Raw genomic sequence first — 20,201 nt, 5'->3', positions numbered from 1 at the left:
GGATTCTCTTGACTTGGCCTAGAATCAGTGAGTCCAGCTGGGCTCACTCAGGTCTCGGCCATCCACTAACTGGGGCCTGGTCTGGAGTGACCACAGCTGCAGACATAGCTCTAATACCTCATCCTCCAGGGTCAGGTTCAGACTTGGGGTCAAGGTGGAGACAGGGATCCAGGCAGAGATGTGAAGCTGCCTCTTGAAGCTTCACCCCTTGATGAAAAGCTGCAAAGGGGCATGAATGCGGGAAACTGACTGAGCCCATCGCTGCAGCTGAGTTGCTGTAATATGGGTCTAGTTTCATTTTTTGTTGTTTTGTTTTGTTTTTGGACCATGCTACATAGCTTGCAGGATCTTAGTTCACCAGTCAGGGATTGAACTCTGGGCCCACAGCGGTGAAAGCACCCAGTCTTAACCATTGGACTGCCAGGGAATTCTCTAGTTTCACTTTAGAAAGGAAGAGTTTGGTTCAGAGAAGTGGAATGTCAAGGCCAGCTCCCAACCTCTGAGTTCCTGCAGGGATGTGTCTGTGGGTCTGTGTGTCTTTGTCTCCCCACTGAAGACAGCAGGTGGACAACCACCGTGCCAGCCTGTGATGTCCCCTACAGGGAACAGGAGGCTTGGGTCCTACAGTAGGTGCTGCAGGCCAAAGTGATAGAAGTTGGGGTGATGGAAGACCCCTGGGCACAGAACTTGGAAGGTGGACTAGAATTCCTGGGGGTCTGACTGGGAACCTGGAGAGTGCTCTGTGCTGGGCAGTTGCCATGGTGACAGGTATCTCAGCCGCTGGGCTGCTCTGTATACAATCTGAGCATCTGGAGGGACCCCAGAAAAAGATTCTGATCCTGGAGTCGCTGGGTGGGTTCCGCAGTCCTGATGCAGCTGCTTTCATTGGACTCTCGAGGGGTCTGTGTCCTGCCTCCAGAACTCAGGGGTTTCAAATGGTGCTTTTTGGGGACCCACATTTCTCAGCAGTGCCTTGGTGGGCACTGAAGGGAGGGGAGGGAAATGGCCTGGGGAGAAGTTAGAGAGCCACCCAGCGCCTTTCCTTCCAACTCTTTCCAGCTCCTTCCAGGCTCTGCCCAAACTCTCACAGGAGCCTCTTGCACCATGAGGCCTACCTCTTCTGCAGAGGCCCCTGGCCTTGGAGGAAGAATTGGTCCCAGAGGCAGCCCACAGGCCACAGGGAGGCAGGTTGTGTTGCTCTCTGCTGTCTTCAGACCCAAACCCCAAGAGCCTTCTGGGAGGAGACCAACATCATCAGGGCCCACGGCTCAGACCTGACCCCAGCTCGCCGGCCTCAGGGAGCTCTTTCTGATCACCCACCAGGCCCACGGGTGGCTGGCTGTTCCTCGGAGACCCCTCACCCACAGCACCGGGACAGCATGGAGAAGCGGGAGGGGTGAGTGCAGTGGACCCGGCTGGTAACCGCAGCCAAGGTGGATAGGGGGCCCATTGGGGCCACAGGAAGCATACCTCTGCACCCTCAGCTGATGGCCCTTGGCCTCCTGCTCCAAAACAAGGGACCCTTCCCAGAATCCTGTGACACCTAGTGGCCGCCAGGACCCACCTCTGGCTCCCAGGGGAGCTCGCAGGAAGGATGGGGGGCACCCTAGACAGGCCCTGCCCACTCCTGACATCAGGACTCTGGTGCATCTCTGGGACTTGGGCAAAACCCAAGGGAGAGGGGAGAGCAGCCCAGGAAGGTGGATAGCAGGGCCCTTGCCTTCACCTGGACACCTGGCCAGGAGCCTCCTGTAGCCCACCCCCACAACTCGGGGTTGAGTGGGGCCCTGAGGCCTGTATTTAATATTCTGATAGACTGCACGTGTCTGTTCTTGCACCGTATGTATATGCAGTGGGTTGAACAGTGTCACCCGAGAATTCATGTCCACTCAGGACCTCAGAGTGTGACTTTATGTGGAAGTAGGGTCCTTGGTGGGTCGTGCCCATGTGCTTGCTTCAGGATCTTAAGAGGAAATCATTCTGGATTTAGACTGAGGCCTAAATGCAATGACTGGGGTCCTCGTCAAAGACACACAGAGGAGAAGCTGCGTAAAGACAGGCAAAGGGACCTCCCTGCTGGTCCAGTGGCTGAGACTCTGTGCTTCCAGCGTAGGGGGCCTGGGTTTGGTCCCTGGTCAGGGATCTAGATCCCATGTGCTGTAACTGAGTTCGCCCACTGCAACTAAAGATCCCACACCAAAACTAAGACCTGGAGCAGCCAAAAAACTAAATACATATTTTTTTTAAAAATTGCAGAAGCAGAGACAGGAGTGATGTGGCCACAAGCCAAGGAACACCAGGCATCCCCAGAAATTGAAAGGATCCTTCTCTACAGCCATGGGAGGGAGCCAACACATTTATCTCAGACTTGTGGCCTCCAGACTGAGAGAGGATCCATTTCTGTTGTTCTAAGCTACCAAGTTTGCGGTAATTTGGTTTGTCAGCACTAGGAAACTGATACAGTATGTCTGTGCTTCTATATTAAACATGGGATTTTTGTGTGTTCCCCCTAATTTCTCCAAAAACCAATCTGCAACCCCTTGAGGGTGGTGTGGTCCCTGTTAAACACGCTCTTGAGTCTTTTAAACAACAGCTGAGTTATTCTTGAACAAACCCAGGGAAACCTCCTAGGCAACAGACAACAGAGGGGTATCCAAATCTAAAACGTTTAATGTTTCTGGTCGGAGCAAACACTCAGGTGCGTTTAATGCTTCCAGTCGGAGCAAACGATCAGGTGAACAAGAAATGCCGTGTTTTCCTGGCTGAGACAGACTGTGTGATCAGTTCACTTGACAGGGGGAGAAATTCCAGACACAGGCTTGGGTGGGGTGGGAGGGAGCCTCAAATTCCCCTTATTTCAACCTGTGGGGAGACCACTGTATAGCCAATTGAGGGAAACACCACTCGGAATGAGGCCCTTCTAGACAAGTGGGCATGCCCGGAGAATGCAGTTTCTGCAAAGGGAAAGTCAGAAGGAAACAGCATCCATGCTTCTCTCCAGATGCATGGCGAGTATGATAGTGATGGGCGTTCTCACAGGATGGAGTCGGGTCTTTGGATGAGAAGCATTAAACTATCAGAATAACTACCTACTTTTATTAAGAGCTTTCCGTGTGCTGGGCGCCGGGCCCAGGACTTCACATCCACCCTCATTTCGTCCCACTGCAACCCAGAGAATGAGGTAGGCACTATTCTATCCCCATTTTACAGATGAGGATGTTGAGGCACAGAGAGGTTAAGTCACCTGCTGAAGGTCACACAGCTCGTGTGAAAGGATGGCTGGGCCTCAAATCCCACCTTGTTGAAATTTTAAGACTCAGGCTCCTAAACTCAGTGCCTGGGCAGGTCCTATTGCTAAAGGGTCATTTGTGTCCTGGCCACAATAGGCTAATGAACAAGATGGAGAAAGAAGCCATACCCAGGGGGCTTCCAGCCCTGAGGTTTGGGGAAGTTGAGAAGCCAAGAGCTCAGCATCTCCTTCCTTGGATTTTTAATCCCAAGCCTCTGAAGGGCTAAGAAGGGTAGCTGTTGGTTGCTGATGCTCCAGCACAGGAGGGAAACCGTAGCAGGTACCAGTGTGGCCACCTGCTGCTCCTTGGCCCACCTCTCTTTCTCCATTGGGTGACTGGCCCTCCCCCACCCCCCTGTTGCTTCTGGAAGAAATGTCAATCCCAGGGCTCCCAGCTGCTCAGCCAATATGTCCACAGGAGTGACCGCATGACTTGCTTAGGGCCAGTCAGAGCCTTCCCTGGGATTTGAGATGGAGCATCTCTCTCTGCCTTAGAAACTGAGAGCCCTGTGGTTGTAGGCTAGGGGCTGCCAGCAGTCACCTTTCCCTCCAGCTGAGGAGAGAACAAGGTCAGCATGCAAACTGACACAGAGGCAAGAGGCCTAGGCGAGGCTGAGGATGGGCACAGGAGCCTAAGGCCACTGAGGGCTCCTGGATGCAGCCATACCTGAAGCATGACCCGGCCTGTGCATCCCAGCTACTGCTACCCTTTGGTGCTTAAGCCTGTTTGAGCTGGGGCTTTCCTGAGACAGATGAGGAGAGCAGGCTCTCAAAAAGGAGGCATAAGGCTCCTTACTGCTCCTGTTAAGGCAAAAACCAAAAACACTAAAGGCAGGCCAGATCAGACTGCAGGATGCCAGTGATGACCTCTGACCTGTTACCTGTTTGCAGGCCCAGGGAATGAAAGGAGAAATGTCCTCAGACCCATGCCCCTCCCATGCAGGAACTTAAGGAGAGTCTTTCAATATTGCAGCTGGTACTGAGGATCAGATTTGCCCCCAGTGCAACTGTGACAAAGTCATAGACCCTACCCCACAGGAGAGTCCTGATGCCATGTTGAGAGCCTGGATCCAGTCTTAGCTGAAGCAAGACCTTTTAGACTGGTCAGTTACAAGTGCCCATGAATGGTAACCCTTTTTTTGTTTAAGCTGCTGGGAGGTGACTTACAACCCAAAAAGGCATAATTAAACAGGAGATTCCCAGGAGACAAAGGGACCTTCAGAGAATATAAAGATAACCAGAACTGCTTCATCATTGCCTGGAATTCAGCAAAAACACTGGGCCTTCCACTGGGGTGGTCAGGATTAGACCTTCCAGCCACATGCTGTGAAAATGCATTTCACATCCATGGCGGGTGGCTCCCCACAGAAAGTGGAGCCTGTAACTTATATAACTGCTTGCCAGCATATCCTGGGACCCAGGGCATCACTGTAGGCTTGGATGCCAGGGTGTACACCCATCATTTCTGCTTCTTGGGGAGGGGAACCCTAAAAGTCTTGGAAGAACCCACCTTGTGCTTTTCAGACCAGGTGGTGGGGACAAGCATGTGGTCTGGGCGGGCCCTCACTGTACCTCCTCCCCAGTGATTGGTCCAGACTGAACACAGACCCTGCAGGCCAATCAGTGTTCTCTGCTCCCCGCTGGCAACCGTGATTGGTTCAGGGACTAGCCTGGGACTCAAGCAGGCTGATAAGACTCAATTCTGGGAGGCTGGATGGAACTTGGTCAGGAGACAGATTCTCTTCTGCAGCTGAGCTGCGGGAAAGGGAAAGAGGGAAACTAACAGTGCCGGGGTTGCCTGAGAAGGAGGCCACCCCAAGGAAGCTGGACCAGAGATGGAGGGGGTTACTGAGCCCGACAACTTCCCTGAGCCCCCAGACATGAATGGGGTCCGCCCACCCCTTGCCTTTTTGTACTCGAAGCCCGGTCATAGATGATTCTGTCCTCGACACCCCAAGAGCCAATGGGGGCCTCCAGATAGCCCAACTTTGGCAGCGTCCAGACCAAGGGCTGCAGGCCACACAGCCTCGTGGACACATGGGGACGTGGGAGGCGACCAGGCTGCCCCACGGGGCTCGGTCGCAACTACCTGGACACCAGGGAGCTGCTGTGGGATGGTGCTGAGGAGGAGGAGGTGGCGGCGCTGAGCTGAGAGAAGCGGCTGGCGCAGGATTCCAGGCTGGACATGGAGCCCCTGGGGAGGAAGGACACACACGTTGCCTTCTGGTGGTGACCTGGCCCTGGGGCCACTGGGAGCGGTGGGAAAGCTGAGGATGATGCCAATGAAGCCCCAGGGCTCTTCCCACAAGGCTGGTAACCCTCCCTGGGTGCAGAGGGCAAGTGCAGAGGGAAAAGCAGGTGAGACTGTGATGAGACGTGAAGACTGGCCCACTGCCTTGCAGGGCCTTCCTTCCCAGGTGAGCCACCCACCTCTGAAGGGCTTCACTGACCCAGGGGCCCAGCATGGCCCAGAGGGCACCCTGTCATCTCCAGCCTCACCCCTCCGCCTCCTTTCAGCTCCTCCAACACCCACCTCCCCTGTCTCGGGACCTTGTGTCTGCACCTACTGCCGGAAGCCTTCCTCTCCCACCTACTTTGTCCAGTCAAATGCCACCCAGACCACAGAGCAGCACCATCCAGGGGACGTTCCTGTGATGACAGCCGCGTCCCATAACCGCGCCTTCCAGCACGGCTGTCATGGGCCATGTGGGGCTGCTGGGCACTCGAGATGTGACTAGTGTGACCCAGGAACTGAATTTTTAATTTAATTTAGTTCTAATCGCTATGTTTAAATTGCTCTCTCTGGCTAGTAGCTGTCGGGTTGGAGGATACAGACTTAGGGCCTAGCTCCTCAAAGCGTGGTCTGGGAACCAGCAGCGCAGCGTCTCCTGGAGCTTGTTGGAGATGCCTCAAGAGCTAAGCCATCCGAGTCTGCATTTTGACAAGCCCCTCCCCCACAGCCATGTGACCATGTGCACATGGCCTAGATCTCAACTCCAGTGTCACTTCCCAGAGCCTCCCCCAAAGCCCTGCACCCTCACCCACCCTGCGCCTGCCTTGGTCCTGGGCTCTGACAGCTCTGTGTCCAGGCCACCAGCACCTCCTGGAGTGTGACCGGGGGGCGAGGACCTTCCTGGCATCATCACTGCTCCCGTGTGGCTACGTGGCCTCCTGCTTCAGGGTGGCGGGCCCTGTCTGCCTGGTCCCTCTAGGACCACCAGTTGCCCACCAAGGGCAGCCTTGACCTAGGACTCTCCCGAGGCTATTGAGGGTCAGGGCAGCAGGTTCCCCCACACTGACCAGACAAGACAGGCTGGCAAGCAGTTCCAGCCCACCCCTTGGCCTCCACTTGCTGTCCCGGAGGCAGCAAGTCCCTGATACATGTGTCTACAGGTCTGAGTCCCTCTGGGCCTCAGTCTCTCTCCCCCACACTGAGGCCCAGTGGCCAAAACAGGCCACCTCCCAAACAGGGAAACACCACCCTTTGACACACTGTGCGGTCTCCCTTTGGGGTAAAGATGCTGGCTCAGCATTTCCTTTCTTTTTTTCTTTTGCTCATGGCCTGTGGGCTCTTAGTTCCCTGACCAAGGATTGAACCCACGCCCTAGGCAGTGAAAGCACAGAGTCCTAACCACTGGACTGCCAGGAAATTCCCGGCCCAGCATATCCTGTGCTGGCTACACGTGCCCCTAGAATCCCTGCAGCTCCACCTGGGATGTAGGTCCAGACCTGACATCCTCTTGGAGCTTCAAATCTACTCCACGGTAAAGAGTCGGACATGACTGAGTGACTGGACAATAACAGAAGAATTTGAAGCGTCAGTTTTAGAAGGAAACTGACACAGCCATGTCATAAGGCAGGATGCAAAATCACATTTGTTTTTAAAAGATAGAACACAAGCTGTGGCCGGTTCATGCTGATGTATGGCAAAAAACATCACAATATTCTAAAGTAACTATTCTCCAATTAAATAAATTACAAAAAATTTTTAAGATAAAACACAAGGCCTGGAAGAAACCACTATTGAGTGCTTACTGTACGCACAGACTTCCCCCACCCATCTTATCCTCAGGACAACTGCATGACGTAGGGGATCCAGTGGTCCCCGTCTAACAGCTGGGGCTCAGAGAAGTAAAGTGACTTGCCTGAGGTCACAGAGCAAGCCGGAAGTGCTTGGAGGTCTTGACCTCCCTGTCTCTCTGTCAGCAACACTGGGGGAGAGTTGTCTGTGAGCCATAACTCTAGAATGTTCTAGAGCAGTCCAAACCCAGTTTGATGGAATTCTAGGAGTGAGGGAAGGTACAAATAAGAGGGCTCAGGCCCCTCTTCTCCCGCCCACCCAATCAGTCTGCTGTGTTGGGCCTCTGTCTGGGGTTTCATTTGAAGGGAAGTTTCTGCAGCTGAGGCTGAAGCAGAAGAGTGATACGATCACTCATGATAAGGGGCTGAGCCACTGGAAAGTTTATCAGTGCCCACGTCAGAGCCCCAGCCCTAGAGAAGCTCAAGGGCAAGTAGAGGAGGTGAGTGCAGTGCCCCCAGCCTGGAAGGAAGGGACCTCGGGCGTGCTGCAGGCCCGGCCCGGCGGTGGGGGTGGGGAGTCGGGGGGCCCCATACCTGAAGTCCTCAGACGCCAGCACCTCGTAGTAGTAGAGCAGTTTGCACCTGGGGCCGGGGCTGTGCAGGGCCGTCAGCACATCCTCTACGCCCGGGAGGCTGCAGGCCACGTGAGCAGGGGGGCTGTGCATTCGCCACTGCAGCAGGTAGACGCCAGGCCACCGGGTCACGTGGGAGCCCTGAAACACAGCAGCCAAGCCTCAGGCCCCGGTCCACCCAGGGAGGGGGGCCCCTTTCTAAGCCAGCCCGCCAGCAAATCCTTCCTTTTGGCGTGTCCCAAAGTCACCTTTGCTTCCCCTCTGCTGTTACCCCATATCCATGGCAACTGAGAGCCTCCCTTTTAATCTGGCAGGGAAGTCAGGGCCTAGGGGTTGCAGGAACTACAGAGGTGTGGTTTGGTTAAAAACCTGGATTTTCTTGGGCCTTCGTCCTGCTGAGTGGGATTTGCAAATTGAGGAAACCTGGAGAAAGGGGTGTATGGGCTTCCCAGTTGGTTCAGATGGTAAAGAACATGCCTGCCAATGCAGGAAATGCAGGTTCGATCCCTGGGTCGGGAAGATTCCCCTGGAGATTCTAGCCTTGCCTGGAGAATCCCATGAACAGAGGAGCCTGGCAGGCTGCAGTCCATGGGGTCTCAAAGAGTCAGACATGACTTAGCAACTGAGCCTACACACACAGAGAGGGAGCTTAAAGGTGTTTAGAGTTTGCCGAGGGCAGAGGGACAGCCAGATAGGAGGGTGTCAGTCTTTATGAGAAGAGCAACTTTGTAAAAGGGCTGATGCTCAGTGGGACCCGGGGGCAGAAGATGCTGGTGTGTGATGTGACAGTCATCTGTCCAGTTCTCCTATGACACCTCCAGCAAGATCTCCACTGCTCACCAGCGCGTGTGTGCGTGTGTGTGTGTGTTTGGGGCCAGTGATGCTGACCTGCACGCACCATGGAGTGTGGGGGGAAGGTGGTCAGCAAGGTGGCCCAAGTTCTGGTGGCACGTCCCCAAGTGCTGTTTCCAGACCTACAGTCTCCCTGCTGCGTGGGTGCTAAACATGACTGCTCATCAGGATACCAGGCAGACGTGAAGCAGGCAGACACCAGGCCCTGCGCCCAGGGCTTCTGAGCCCGCCCACGCGGCATGGGGCCAGCAACCTGCATCTCTGACAAGAGTCTCGGGAGGACGCTGAAGCTGGGGCCCTGGGGTGCCAGGTCTCAGACCTGCCTGCATCTGTCTTTCTCCCCCACTGTCCTGTGGGGTCTCTGAGGCCGGGGACCAGGTCCAATCTGTGCACTGCTGTTCCCCCAGAACCCTGGCATGCAGCGGACACTCGGTCCTGCGTGATCGTGATGAATGAATAAATGACCCAAGAGATGACCTGGATGCTCTCCCCCTCCCGGCAGATGAGGGGGGCCTCCACGCAGCTGAAATCTGCACCCAGGGCCCAGCCTCTGTCGGTCAGCTGCCCGCCGGCCCTGGCCCCAGGCTCCCGGGGGCTGGGCGTGGACGCCTGCTTGGCGTGGTACAGACTGAACACCACGTCCCCGCGGAGGATGTCGAAGTCCCAGGTGATGACTGACTCCCTCTCCAGAATCTCCACAGTGACCTGCAAGGGGACAGGTGACAGGTGAGGTCTGAATGTCCAGTCTGGAGGGGGCTGGGATGCGGAAGTCAGCTGCAGGTGTCTGGGTGCCCACCCTGGTCTCTATTCCCCACCCCAAGTCCAAGAATTGCTCGGGACAAACAGATCCACCTCCGTCTGAATCACCTGGGATGATTCCCTGTGCCAGAGTGACCACAGCCAATGACAGGCTGATGTGTGGGTACCGAGGCCAGCCCCCTGCACCGCTCTCCCCTCGGATCAGACTGGGCTGGACCATGGCTGCAGCCAGCTCTTGGCTTAGCTTCTGTCCCTAGCAGTAAAGAACCCGCCTGCCAATGCAGGAGACGTAAGGGATGCGGGTTCAGGAAGATTCTCTGGAGGAAGAAATGGCAACCCACTGCAGTATTCTTGCCTGGAGAATCCCATGGACAGAGGAACCTGGCGGGCTACAGTCCATAGGGTGGCAAAGAGTTGGACACGACTGAAACGACTTAGCACACACACCACCCTCCTTAAGGGTTTCTCCTGAGGCTGATCCTCTACAAGTCATGGGCACAAGAACCCTCATCTCAGTCTCTGCTTCAAGGTCCCTGACCTAAGATGACACCCAGCCCAGCAGGCCCTCCCAGCCCGGGACCCCAGCACTTCATGTGGGGCCCCGCGGAGCACGCTGGCCGAGTGGTACGTCTCTCTCCACTGCCGCAGCTGGTCTTCATCCTCCTGATCCTCTTCCGTCAGATACAGGGACTTGGGGACCAGTCCTCCTTCAGGGACATTACACTGGGGGACAAAGACACCGGGTGACAGTCAGGGCCCAGCCAGGCCTGGCTGACCCAGAGGAAGGCGCTCTATGACCCCTGAAACCACACTTACAACATGCATACAGAGCCTGACAATCGGAGAGACCTGGCAAGCTTGGCAAAATTTCTAGGAAATGTCTCTCTCTGTTTTTATTTTTTAACCCTGAAAGCATGCAGGATTGCTCTTTGAGATTTTATTTATTTTTGGCTGCACTGGGTCTTCATTGCTGTGTGTGGATTTTCTCTAGTTCCATCGAATAGGGGCTACTCTTTGTTGCAGTGGCTTCTTTTGTTGCGGAGTTCAAGCTTAGTTGCTCCGAGGCATGCGGAATCTTCCCAGATCAGGGATCAAACCCATGTCCTCTGCATTAGCAGGCAGATTATTAACCAGTGGACCACAAGGGAAGTCCTGTTTGAGATTTCTGCTGGAGAAGGGAAAGGACCTGCCCTCCCACATCAGATGAGATAAGGGTCACCCCCTGCCTCACCCCCAGGGGGAGTGATAAAAAGGGTCTGGGGGCACCTCCCCTGGAAACTGTTGCCTGATCATCCCTTGCAGTGTAGCTGTAAGTTGGGAATAAATAAGTCCCTTTGGGTACACTAGCTCCTGGGTCCAGGCCACTGGGACATCTGAGTCTCCTCCCCTTGCAGGAGAGGCTGCAAAGTCAGCAGCTAAATGCTGACTTCTGCCTGGCAACCTACTGGATGGGGATTCAGAAGGGTAAGCCCTTGATTGGCCTGGTCTCTGAGCTTCCGGGAAACTTCAGCTTTGCTTGAAAGCACCAGCATAAGGTCCCTCCTTCAGAGAGGAGTCACCTCTCGTAGGGGCAGCTTCTAAGACCAGCTCTGCCTCCAAAGAGTCAGCAGGGTCCTCCCCAGCTCAGAGCACGCACAAGGGGTCTGCCCTCCCCCAGCCTTCTGCCACCTGCGGCCGTGTCTCCCTGAGGCCACAGACCATCTCCGCTGTGGGCGCGGAGGGCCCGCAGGGACCTCACCAGGCACTCTCCCCCAAGGAAGTCAGGAATCACATCTTTGTCCAGATAATCGACAAGGCCTCCAGGGCCCTGGTAATTGCTGCCACTGTAGATGAGAAACTTCTGCCTGGTATTCTCATTGATGAAGGGGCTGATCTGAAACAGGGGAGATAAGGCAAGATGGAAAGATTGTTTTTTAATTGAGGTGTAATTCACAGAACATAGAGTTAACTATTTTATTTTATTATTATTACTTTTTGGCCACCCTGCAAGGCTTGCAGGATCCTAGTTCCCCGACCAGGGATCAAACCTGAACCCACTACAGTGGAAGTTCCAAGTCCTAATCACTGGACTATCAGGGAAATCCCAGAATTAACCATTTTAAAGTGAACAATCCTCTGGTATTCAGTTCATCCACTATGCTGTGCAGCCATCACCTCTAAATCCAAGACATTTTCATCCCAGCAGAAAGAAATCCCAGATCCGCCAGCAGTCACTCCCCTCTCCTTCCCCTTCAGGCCCTGGAAACTGCCAATATGCTTCCCGTCTCTGTGATTTGCCTGTTCTGAACATTTCACAGAAAGGGAATGCCACGGCGTGTGGCCTTCTGTGATCGGCATCTTTCACTGAGCCTCACGTTTTCACGGCTCGTCCACGTTGTAGTGTGAGCCAGAACTCCCTTCTCATGCAGAATAATATTCCATTGTGTGGATAACGTGTTTTGTTTATCCAGGATGGAAAGTATTTCAGTACTGAACTCTAAGCTGCGTGTCAGTTGGTTTTTCACGGCGTCCCAGGGCTGGGGTGGTGTCTGACTCAGTGAATAGTTGGGGAAGGCAGGGCAGGAAGGAGGGAGGTGGATAACCAGGCGCTCGGCAGACCAGAGCACAGGCCAATGCCGCAGGCAGGAGATTAATGGGGAGCTAGAAATCCCACTTGGGTGGGTCACACTCTTTCAGACTACATCCTGAGAGGTGGTCCCCGTGGGCCTCAGCAAGCTGGTTCTCATCTGCTGCGGCCAGTGAGGGGTGGTGTAGGCACTGGGAGGTGGGTACTGCTTTCCCCGCTCCCTCCTTGCTCCAGTGCCCCTGGAAGAACCCCCTCTCACCTGTGCCAGCCCTCACGGGGCTCTCGTAACAAGGACATCCCTTCCTCTTGTCTGTCCGGGGTGGTCAGGGCCTGCAGCAGTGGCCAGCCCCTGGGGCCGCTCCATCCCGCCCACCCTCCTGAGAGTGGGTCACACCCCCACTGGAGCCAGCTGGGTGACTGCTGTTTCTGACCAGGGGTCGCGGAATCTCAGTTCCCCGACCAGGGATTGAACCCAGGCAGTGGCGGTGAAAGCCCAGGACCCTAACCACTAGGCGACCAGGGCACTCCCAGAAGGGGTGAACTTTATGGGAAATGAACTAAACCTTAGTCAAGCCGTTACTGAGAAAAACTGACACAGGATCACCAGACAGGCAGATCCCAGAGGGACCCTCTCCCATCTCAGGCTCCTTGCTCTTTCTCACCAGCGTCCAGAGCACGGGGAAGACGCGGGGGGCTCGCACGATGAGCAGCCGGCCCAGGGTCTCAGGGTAATTGCCCTCCACCACCTCGATCATGCGCAGCAGGGCCTTCACCCCTGGCCGCCACAGGTGCCGCAGGCTGAGACCCTCCAGGTCCACCAGGCAGGTCCAGGAGCTGCAGCAGAGAGGCCCACCTCACTCCACCTCATTCTGCCACCCCCACCCCTCAGAGCCCCCAGCACCGTCCGCAGGGACCCAGGGGCCCATGGACAGGGACGGACGGAGAGTCTCAGTGAGGCAGCCTCTGGGGCAGGGACCGCAGGACACTCTCATGGGCCCTCCCCTCAGTAGGGAGGCCACGTGGCATGGGGGTTCTCAGCGCTCACACCAAGGCCGGAGTGCCCAGATTCAAGTGCCTGAGGGCTGAATGATGTCGGCAGAGTCCTCATCAGGACGTCAGCAATGTGTTACTAATAATTGTTGAAAAGAGGTGCCTGCGTGCTAAGTCGCTTCAGTCCTGTCCGACTCTTTGTGACTCCATGGACTGTCGCCCGCCAGGCTTCTCTGCCCATGGGATTCTCCAGACAAGAAAACTGGAATGGGTTGCCATGGCCGCCTCCAGGGGATCTTCCCAACCCAGGGATCAAACCCAGGTCTCCCGCATTACAGACAGATTCTTCGTCGTCTGAGCCACCAGGGTAGCTGCATCACCTCTGGTGCTGGTGCTGGTTTAGTCGCTCAGGCGTGTCCAACTCTTGTGCCCCATGGACTGTAACCTGCCAGGCTCCTCTGTCCATGGGATTCTCCAGGCAAGAATACTGGAGTGGGTTGCCACTTCCTTTTTCAGGGGATCTTTCCCGCCCAGGAATCGATCCCGGGTCTCCCGAATTGCAGGCAGATTCTTTACTGACTAGCTGTGAGGGAATCCCTGGTATCCCCTCTGAAGTCATTCTGTTTGATAAGCCATAAGGAAGCCCTAGGGCCTCCCAGGTGGCACTAGTGGTAAAGTACCAATGCAGGAGACGCAACAGACCTGGGTTCGATCCCTGGCTCGGGAAGATCCCTGGAGGAGGGCATGGCAACCCACTCCAGTATTCTTGCCTGGAGAATCCCATGGACAGAGTAGCCTGGCGGGCTACAGTCCATGGAATCACGAAGAGTTGGACTTGGCAGAGGCGATTTAGCATGCATGCAAGGAAACCCTAGAAGTGTTTACAGAAGAAGAAGCCCCAGCTCAGAAAGGTTAAGTGCCTTTGGGGGGTGACACCCCTGTAAGGACTGGCATGGGAAACTCCACTCAGGAATAGGAGTTTGGGGTAGCCAGAGGGGGCAGTGGGTCACTGGATGAGCTCTGACACCTGCGAGGTTCACCTTCCTGGGAGACAGCCAGGGTGGATCTTGGGGGTGGGAGAGCTGACCTCAAAAAGCCAAGTCCAGGAGGCTGCGTGGCACAGGCAGAAAACCCATGAGCCCAAGGGACCAAGTTCCAACCCCAGCTCCGCCCCTCCCCTGCTCAGGAGCCTTGGATGACGTCACCACTCTCAGCCTTGGTTTCCCCCTCCATAAAGAACAAGGACACCTTGCCTCATTAGGGTCAGTGTAAGAATTAGGGGAGGGCATCTCTGTGAAGCATCTAGCAGGCATCCATGCCCAGTGAACCTTGACTGTTTTTACTGTTTAGGAGGGAGTGCCCCCACCCCCCCAGCCCGAGTTCTTGCCTGATGGGACGGCCAAACTGTTTCGTGTTCCCTTCACACCGCTTCTGTCCTTCCTCGTTGACGGAAAGAATCTAGAAGGCAGAGAAGGGGCTGGCAAATGTTCTCTTGGTGCTCCGGCCATGGGCAACCCCAGGGTGGGGGCTCCCGGGAGCGGGGACCCCGACTCACATGCTGCAGCAGCACCTCCTCCCCCACGGCCTTCATCAAGCCCTTGGTGTCCATGTGGCCCAGACGCAGGATGTACAGTGGGCGGCCGTCTTTGGGGTGGGGGGAGGGAGGAGGGGACAAACCGGAGACAGAGTTACGTAATGCTTAGGATACATTATGCTATATGTGCATGGTCAGTCGCTCAGTCACATATTGTTATATATATAACACACTATATATATCGCAAAAGTCGCTCAGTCATGCCCAACTCTTGACTACCCCACGGACTGTAGCCCCCCAGGCTCCTCTCTCCATGGAATTCTCCAGGACATAAAAATGGAGTGGGTAGCCACTCCCTCGGAGAAGGCAATGGCACCCCGCTCCAGTACTCTTGCCTGGAAAATCCCATGGGCGGAGGAGCCTGGTGGGCTGCAGTCCATGGGGTCGTGAAAAGTCAGACATGGCTGAGCAACTTCACTTTCACTTTCATGCATTGGAGAAGGAAATGGCAACCCACTCCAGTGTTCTTGAGAATCTCAGGAACCAGGGAGCCTGGTAGGCTGCCGTCTATGGGGTCGCACAGAGTCGGACACGACTGAAGCAATTTAGCAGCAGCAGCAGCAGCAGCAGCAGCCACTCCCTTCTCCAGGGGATCTTCCCAAGCCAGGGATTGAATCCAGATCTCCTGCATTGCAGGCAGATTCTTTACCATCCTTCTGTGCCACTAGGGAAGCCCATATATAACATACTATATATATTGTATATATATATTAAGTTTAATACTTTATACATATTATATACATACAATTAAGTCTTATTATTTGCAGTAGTTAATTTCTATAAAGTCACCTCAAATACTGAATCAGGAAACACAGAACCACTTCTACTGGGGGAGACAGGAGGTTAAGTTCCTGCCAGCCTCTGGCCATGACATTTTTGTCAGTCGACCAGTATTAACTTTGTTTTGTGTGTGTTTCTATTTGAGGACATCTTGTTTAATTTATGTTGTTGATTCCTTAGTAACCCGTGCCTGAAAGGAGCTTATCGAACATGAATTTTCTCCATAAGGCACATCACACCTTCTTGCACTTAGGAGCATAGCACTTTCCCATGACTCAAAATCAACACGCAAAAAAAGCACAAAATGCAAAAACACACAAAAAAGTAATGGCACTAAATAGACTGCAGAAAGGAGACTCATTGGAGGAGGAGCTGAAGCAGGGAGGCAGAAGGACTGTTCGGCCTCAGGTGGGAAGGGACGCACACTTTTGGTCACTCCGTCCATGAAGGACAGTGAAAGCACCTTGAGCATTGATCTGTGGGTTAAAAGTAAATTTTAATGAGCAGGCAAATTCACAAATACAGAATCCATGAAGAACAAAGATCGACTATATATTGAAAGCAAGTGTGCCAACCGGTTTTTCGGGAGACTCGAGCACTTGCCCTGATCAATACATATGAATTTTTAACATTTTAATTTTGAACAAGGACATCGCAAAGTGTAACAGGTGCTGGCTTCAATGGCACTTTCACTTTGAAAAGCCCAGAGACGATATTTGTAGTGGATTGCCCCAAAATTCATGTCCATCCACAACCTCAGGATGTGTCCTTGTGTGGAAATAGGTTCTTTGCTGACATGATTAGTTAAGGATCTCAAGATGAAGCCATGCTGGATCAGCTTGGGCCCAGGAGAGAGAACAGAGAGATACTGAGTGGGGGGAGGGTGTGTGAAGGCAGAGGCAGAGACCTGGGGGGAGGGGGAATGTGGCCCCAAGCCGAGGAATGCCTGGAGCCACCAGAAGCCAGAAGAGGCAGGAAGGATCCTTCTCTAGAGCTTTCAGAGGGACCACTGCCACGCTGACACCTTGCTTTTAGACTTCTAGCCCCCAGAACAATGAGAGGATGGATTTCTGTTGCTTTCAGCCACCCAGTTTGAGGTCATTTGGTACGGCAGCCCCAGGACACTAACGCAGTATTCTGCAGACAATAAGTAATGATGCACTGACCCTGCCCCGGGAGAACCATCTCATCTCAAGCCTAAATGTCAACCCCAGCTCCGCCTCACACTGGCTGTCATCTCAAAGGCATCTCCAGATGCCCAGGAGAACCAAAACGAAAAGTAACAAGCTGCTAAAAGAAGAGGGGCATTCAAAGCACATTCAGTGGTGACCCCAGCATGCCCCCTGCCCCCGTCATGCAGGTAAAGGGACGCACCTATGTCCTGGTAGTGCCAGCCCCCAGCGTAGAACTCCTCCAGGAGGGCGGGGGGTTGCCAGGTCTCTAGGAGGAGATCCACCTGGTGCTGCTTTCGCCAGCTCAAGGACTGGCACAGCATCTCGCGGGCCCGGTCCAGGTGGAAGTCTCGAGCCCGCAGGAAGCGAAGGATGTGTTCATCTTTGGGGATCTGAGGGGAGAAGGAGGAGAAAGCCCTTAGCAAGGTATTCCCTAAACTGCGATTGTCACTTGTAATTTGGTCGTGTGTGTGTGTGTGTGTGTGCGCACACAAGCACATGTGCACTAATATTGTGCCCATTTTACAAATAAGGAAACAGCAGACAGGTTATATCCCAACCCAACACTAAAGTAATTCCCTTGTCTGCCTCCTAGTAGGGGGAGGGGAGGGCGGGCAAGCAATTCATGACGAGGCTGGAAGCTCTTATTCAACAGAGCTGAAGGTCAGTATCTACATGGTGCACCACGATGTTGGAGGCTTTGAGTCTAAAGGCAAAGTTCATGTGCAGTCAAAAACCAACCCTCCCAAGTCATTTAATCTCTTAGTGAGGGGGCTTCCCTGGTGGCTCAGTGGTGAAGAATTCACCTACCAGTGCAGGAGACATGGGTTCAATCCCCAGCCCGGGGAGATCTCACGTGGCACGGAGCAACGGAGCTGGTGTGCCGCAACTACTGAGCCCGTGCTCCAGAGCCCGGGAGCCGCAACTACTGAGCCCATGAACCGAAACTACTGAAGTCCGTGCGCCCTAGAGCCCATGCCCCGCAGCAAGAGAAGCCACCGCGATGAGAGGCCTGCGCACTGCAGCTGGAGAGGAGCCCCCGCTCACCTCAACTAGACAGAAACCCACGCAGCAACAAAGACCCAACACAGCCAAAAATATAAAACTTAAAAACAGATTGTTAAGATGGTAAATTAAAAAAAAATCTCTTAGAAAAGAACAGTATGCATGGTTTTGTAAACGTAGGGCTACAGAGCAGTGACTGGGCTCCCCAGGGGACACTGGCAAGGTCTGGAGCCAGTTTTCATTTTCACAACTCGGGGAAGAGTCCCTGTCCTCTCATGGGTGGGGGCCAGGAATGCTGCTCGACACCCTGTGTACACAGGACAGCCTCCCATAAAGAGCCGCTGCTGCTGCTGCTAAGTCACTTCAGTCGTGTCTGACTGTGCGACCCCATAGACGGCAGCCCACCAGGCTCCCCCGTCCCTGGGATTCTCCAGGCAAGAACACTGCAGTGGGTTGCCATTTCCTTCTCCAATGCATGAAAGTGAAAAGTGAAAGTGAAGTCGCTCAGTCGTGCCCGACTCTTAGCGACCCCATGGACTGCAGCCCACCAGGCTCCTCTGTCCATAGGATTTTCCAGGCAAGAGTACTGGAATGGGGTGCCATCGCCTTCTCCACCATAAAGAGCTGCCCAGCCTCAAATGTCAACTGTGCCGAGACTGGGAGACACTGCTGTCAGTGCTACGTACAGAAGGCACGAGATGGGATATAATAAAAAGAAGGTGAGATAGAAGTGTCCGGCATTGCTAACCACCCAGCCTTGCGTACCTGGCCCATCCTGCCCACCCCATGCCCGAGGCTGAGAGGCTGCAGCCCCGGCCCCCACCTACCTTGCCTTTGTGGGTCTCCTGCAGCCAACGTCTCAGCTGGACCAGGCAGCTCTCCTGCATGGGTGTGAGATGGCCCAGGCACCTCTCAATGTAGTCCGCGTCCAGCTTGTCCCCTGGAGGAGAAGAGGGGGTTCAGAACAAGCAGGAGACACTGCTACTGTCTAACCTTTCTGGAGCCCTCGCCTCACTGGCCAATTTCGAATCTGAAATGTAGCTCCATGTGTAGGGCAGTCCTTTCACCAAGGAGCTGTTGGTCTTCAGATCTTCTAGAGTTTGCAACCCATTTGCAAGGCGATCTGAAAACTCAGGCCGGGGCATGCCTGGATCTCACCGTGGTGAGTGATATGCCCCTTTGACTCTCGGAAATCAAGATCATTCCTCCCTCTGGGAATGTCAGTTGGAGCTGCCTCTTCGGAAAACAGTGTGGAGGATCCTCAGGAGACTCAACGTAGGATCGCCATATGATCCGGCCCCGCTCCTGGGCACACACAGAGACAGGACTCTACTTCGAGGAGATACACGCATCCTAGCGTTCACTGCAGCACTATCCACAACAGCCAAGACATGGAAACAAACCTAAACGTCCATAGACAGACGAACGGATAAAGAAGATGTGGGGCATGTACACAACGGAGTATTACTCAGCCGTGAAAAAGAGCAAAACAATACCATTTACAGCAACAGGGATGCAACTACAGAACATCATACCAAGTGAAATGAGTCAGAAAGAGGAAGACAAGGGCTTCCGCAGGGGCTCAGTGGTAAAGAGTCGCTTGCAGTGCAGGAGCTGCCGGAGACGAGGGTTCGAGCCCTGTGTCAGGGATATCCCCTGGGGGAGGATTATGGTAACCCACTCTAGCAAAAAAACAAAGGCAAATAAAATACGGTATCACTTATATGTGGAATCTAAAATATGGCACAAATTAAGTGAAAGTGAAGTCGCTCAGTTGTGTCTGACTCTTTGCAACCCCGTGGACTGTAGCCCACCAGGCTTCTCCGTCCATGGGATTCTCCAGGCTAAAATACTGGAGTGAGTTACCATTTCCTTCTCCAGGGGATCTTCTCGACCCAGGGATTGAACCTGGGTCTCCTGCATTGTAGGCAGACGCTTTAACCTCTGAGCCACCAGGGAAGCCCTATCTACAAAACCGAAACAGAGGTAGAGAACAGACTTATGGTTGCCAACGGGGAGAGAGGGAGGAAGAGGGATGGACTGGAAATTAAGGGTTAACATGTGAACTATACTATTTATTTTTGTGTTTATTTAGGCCATACCACGGAGAAGGCAATGGCACCCCACTCCAGTACTCTTGCCTGGAAAATCCCATGGAAGGAGGAGCCTGGTAGGCTGCAGTCCATGGGGTCGCTAAGAGTCGGGCACAGCTGAGCAACTTCACTTTTGCTTTTCACTTTCATGCACTGGAGAAGGAAATGGCAACCCACTCCAGTATTCTTGCCTGAGAATCCCAGAGACAGAGGAGGCTGGTGGGCTGCTGTCTATGGGGTCGCACAGAGTTGGACACGACTGAAGCGGCTTAGCAGCAGCAGCAGCAGCAGGCCATACCATTGGAATATTTGGCTTCCTTGGTAGCTCAGCTGGTAAAGAATCTGCCTGCAATGCAGGAAACCTGGGTTCATTCCCAGGGTTCGGAAGATCCCCTGAAGAAGGGAACAGCTACACCACTCCAGCATTCTTGTCTGGAGAATTCCACAGA

At 54.2% G+C, this 20,201-nt stretch overlaps 1 protein-coding gene across 1 annotated transcript in view; it reads right to left on the bottom strand.

Annotated features, from left to right (window-relative positions):
* The window catches only part of SEC14L5 (SEC14 like lipid binding 5), a 38,418-nt gene continuing 20,877 nt past the window's right edge, over positions 2,661-20,201 (bottom strand). Inside the window, exons 7-16 of the mRNA XM_018041040.1 lie at positions 18,487-18,599; positions 16,857-17,046; positions 14,664-14,752; positions 14,496-14,566; positions 12,781-12,952; positions 11,291-11,425; positions 10,141-10,275; positions 9,271-9,498; positions 7,904-8,082; positions 2,661-5,483 (exon numbers count right to left, since the gene is read on the bottom strand). Coding sequence (XP_017896529.1) covers positions 5,375-5,483; positions 7,904-8,082; positions 9,271-9,498; positions 10,141-10,275; positions 11,291-11,425; positions 12,781-12,952; positions 14,496-14,566; positions 14,664-14,752; positions 16,857-17,046; positions 18,487-18,599 — 1,421 coding nt within the window. The 3' untranslated portion in view covers positions 2,661-5,374. The remainder of the gene's footprint in view (positions 5,484-7,903; positions 8,083-9,270; positions 9,499-10,140; positions 10,276-11,290; positions 11,426-12,780; positions 12,953-14,495; positions 14,567-14,663; positions 14,753-16,856; positions 17,047-18,486; positions 18,600-20,201) is intronic.

This window comes from Capra hircus, chromosome 25 (assembly GCF_001704415.2).
Source record: "Capra hircus breed San Clemente chromosome 25, ASM170441v1, whole genome shotgun sequence".
Classification (NCBI taxonomy): Eukaryota; Metazoa; Chordata; class Mammalia; order Artiodactyla; family Bovidae; genus Capra; species Capra hircus.
Note: the sequence above shows the minus strand (reverse complement) of the source record. Positions and strands in the feature narration are given on the sequence as shown.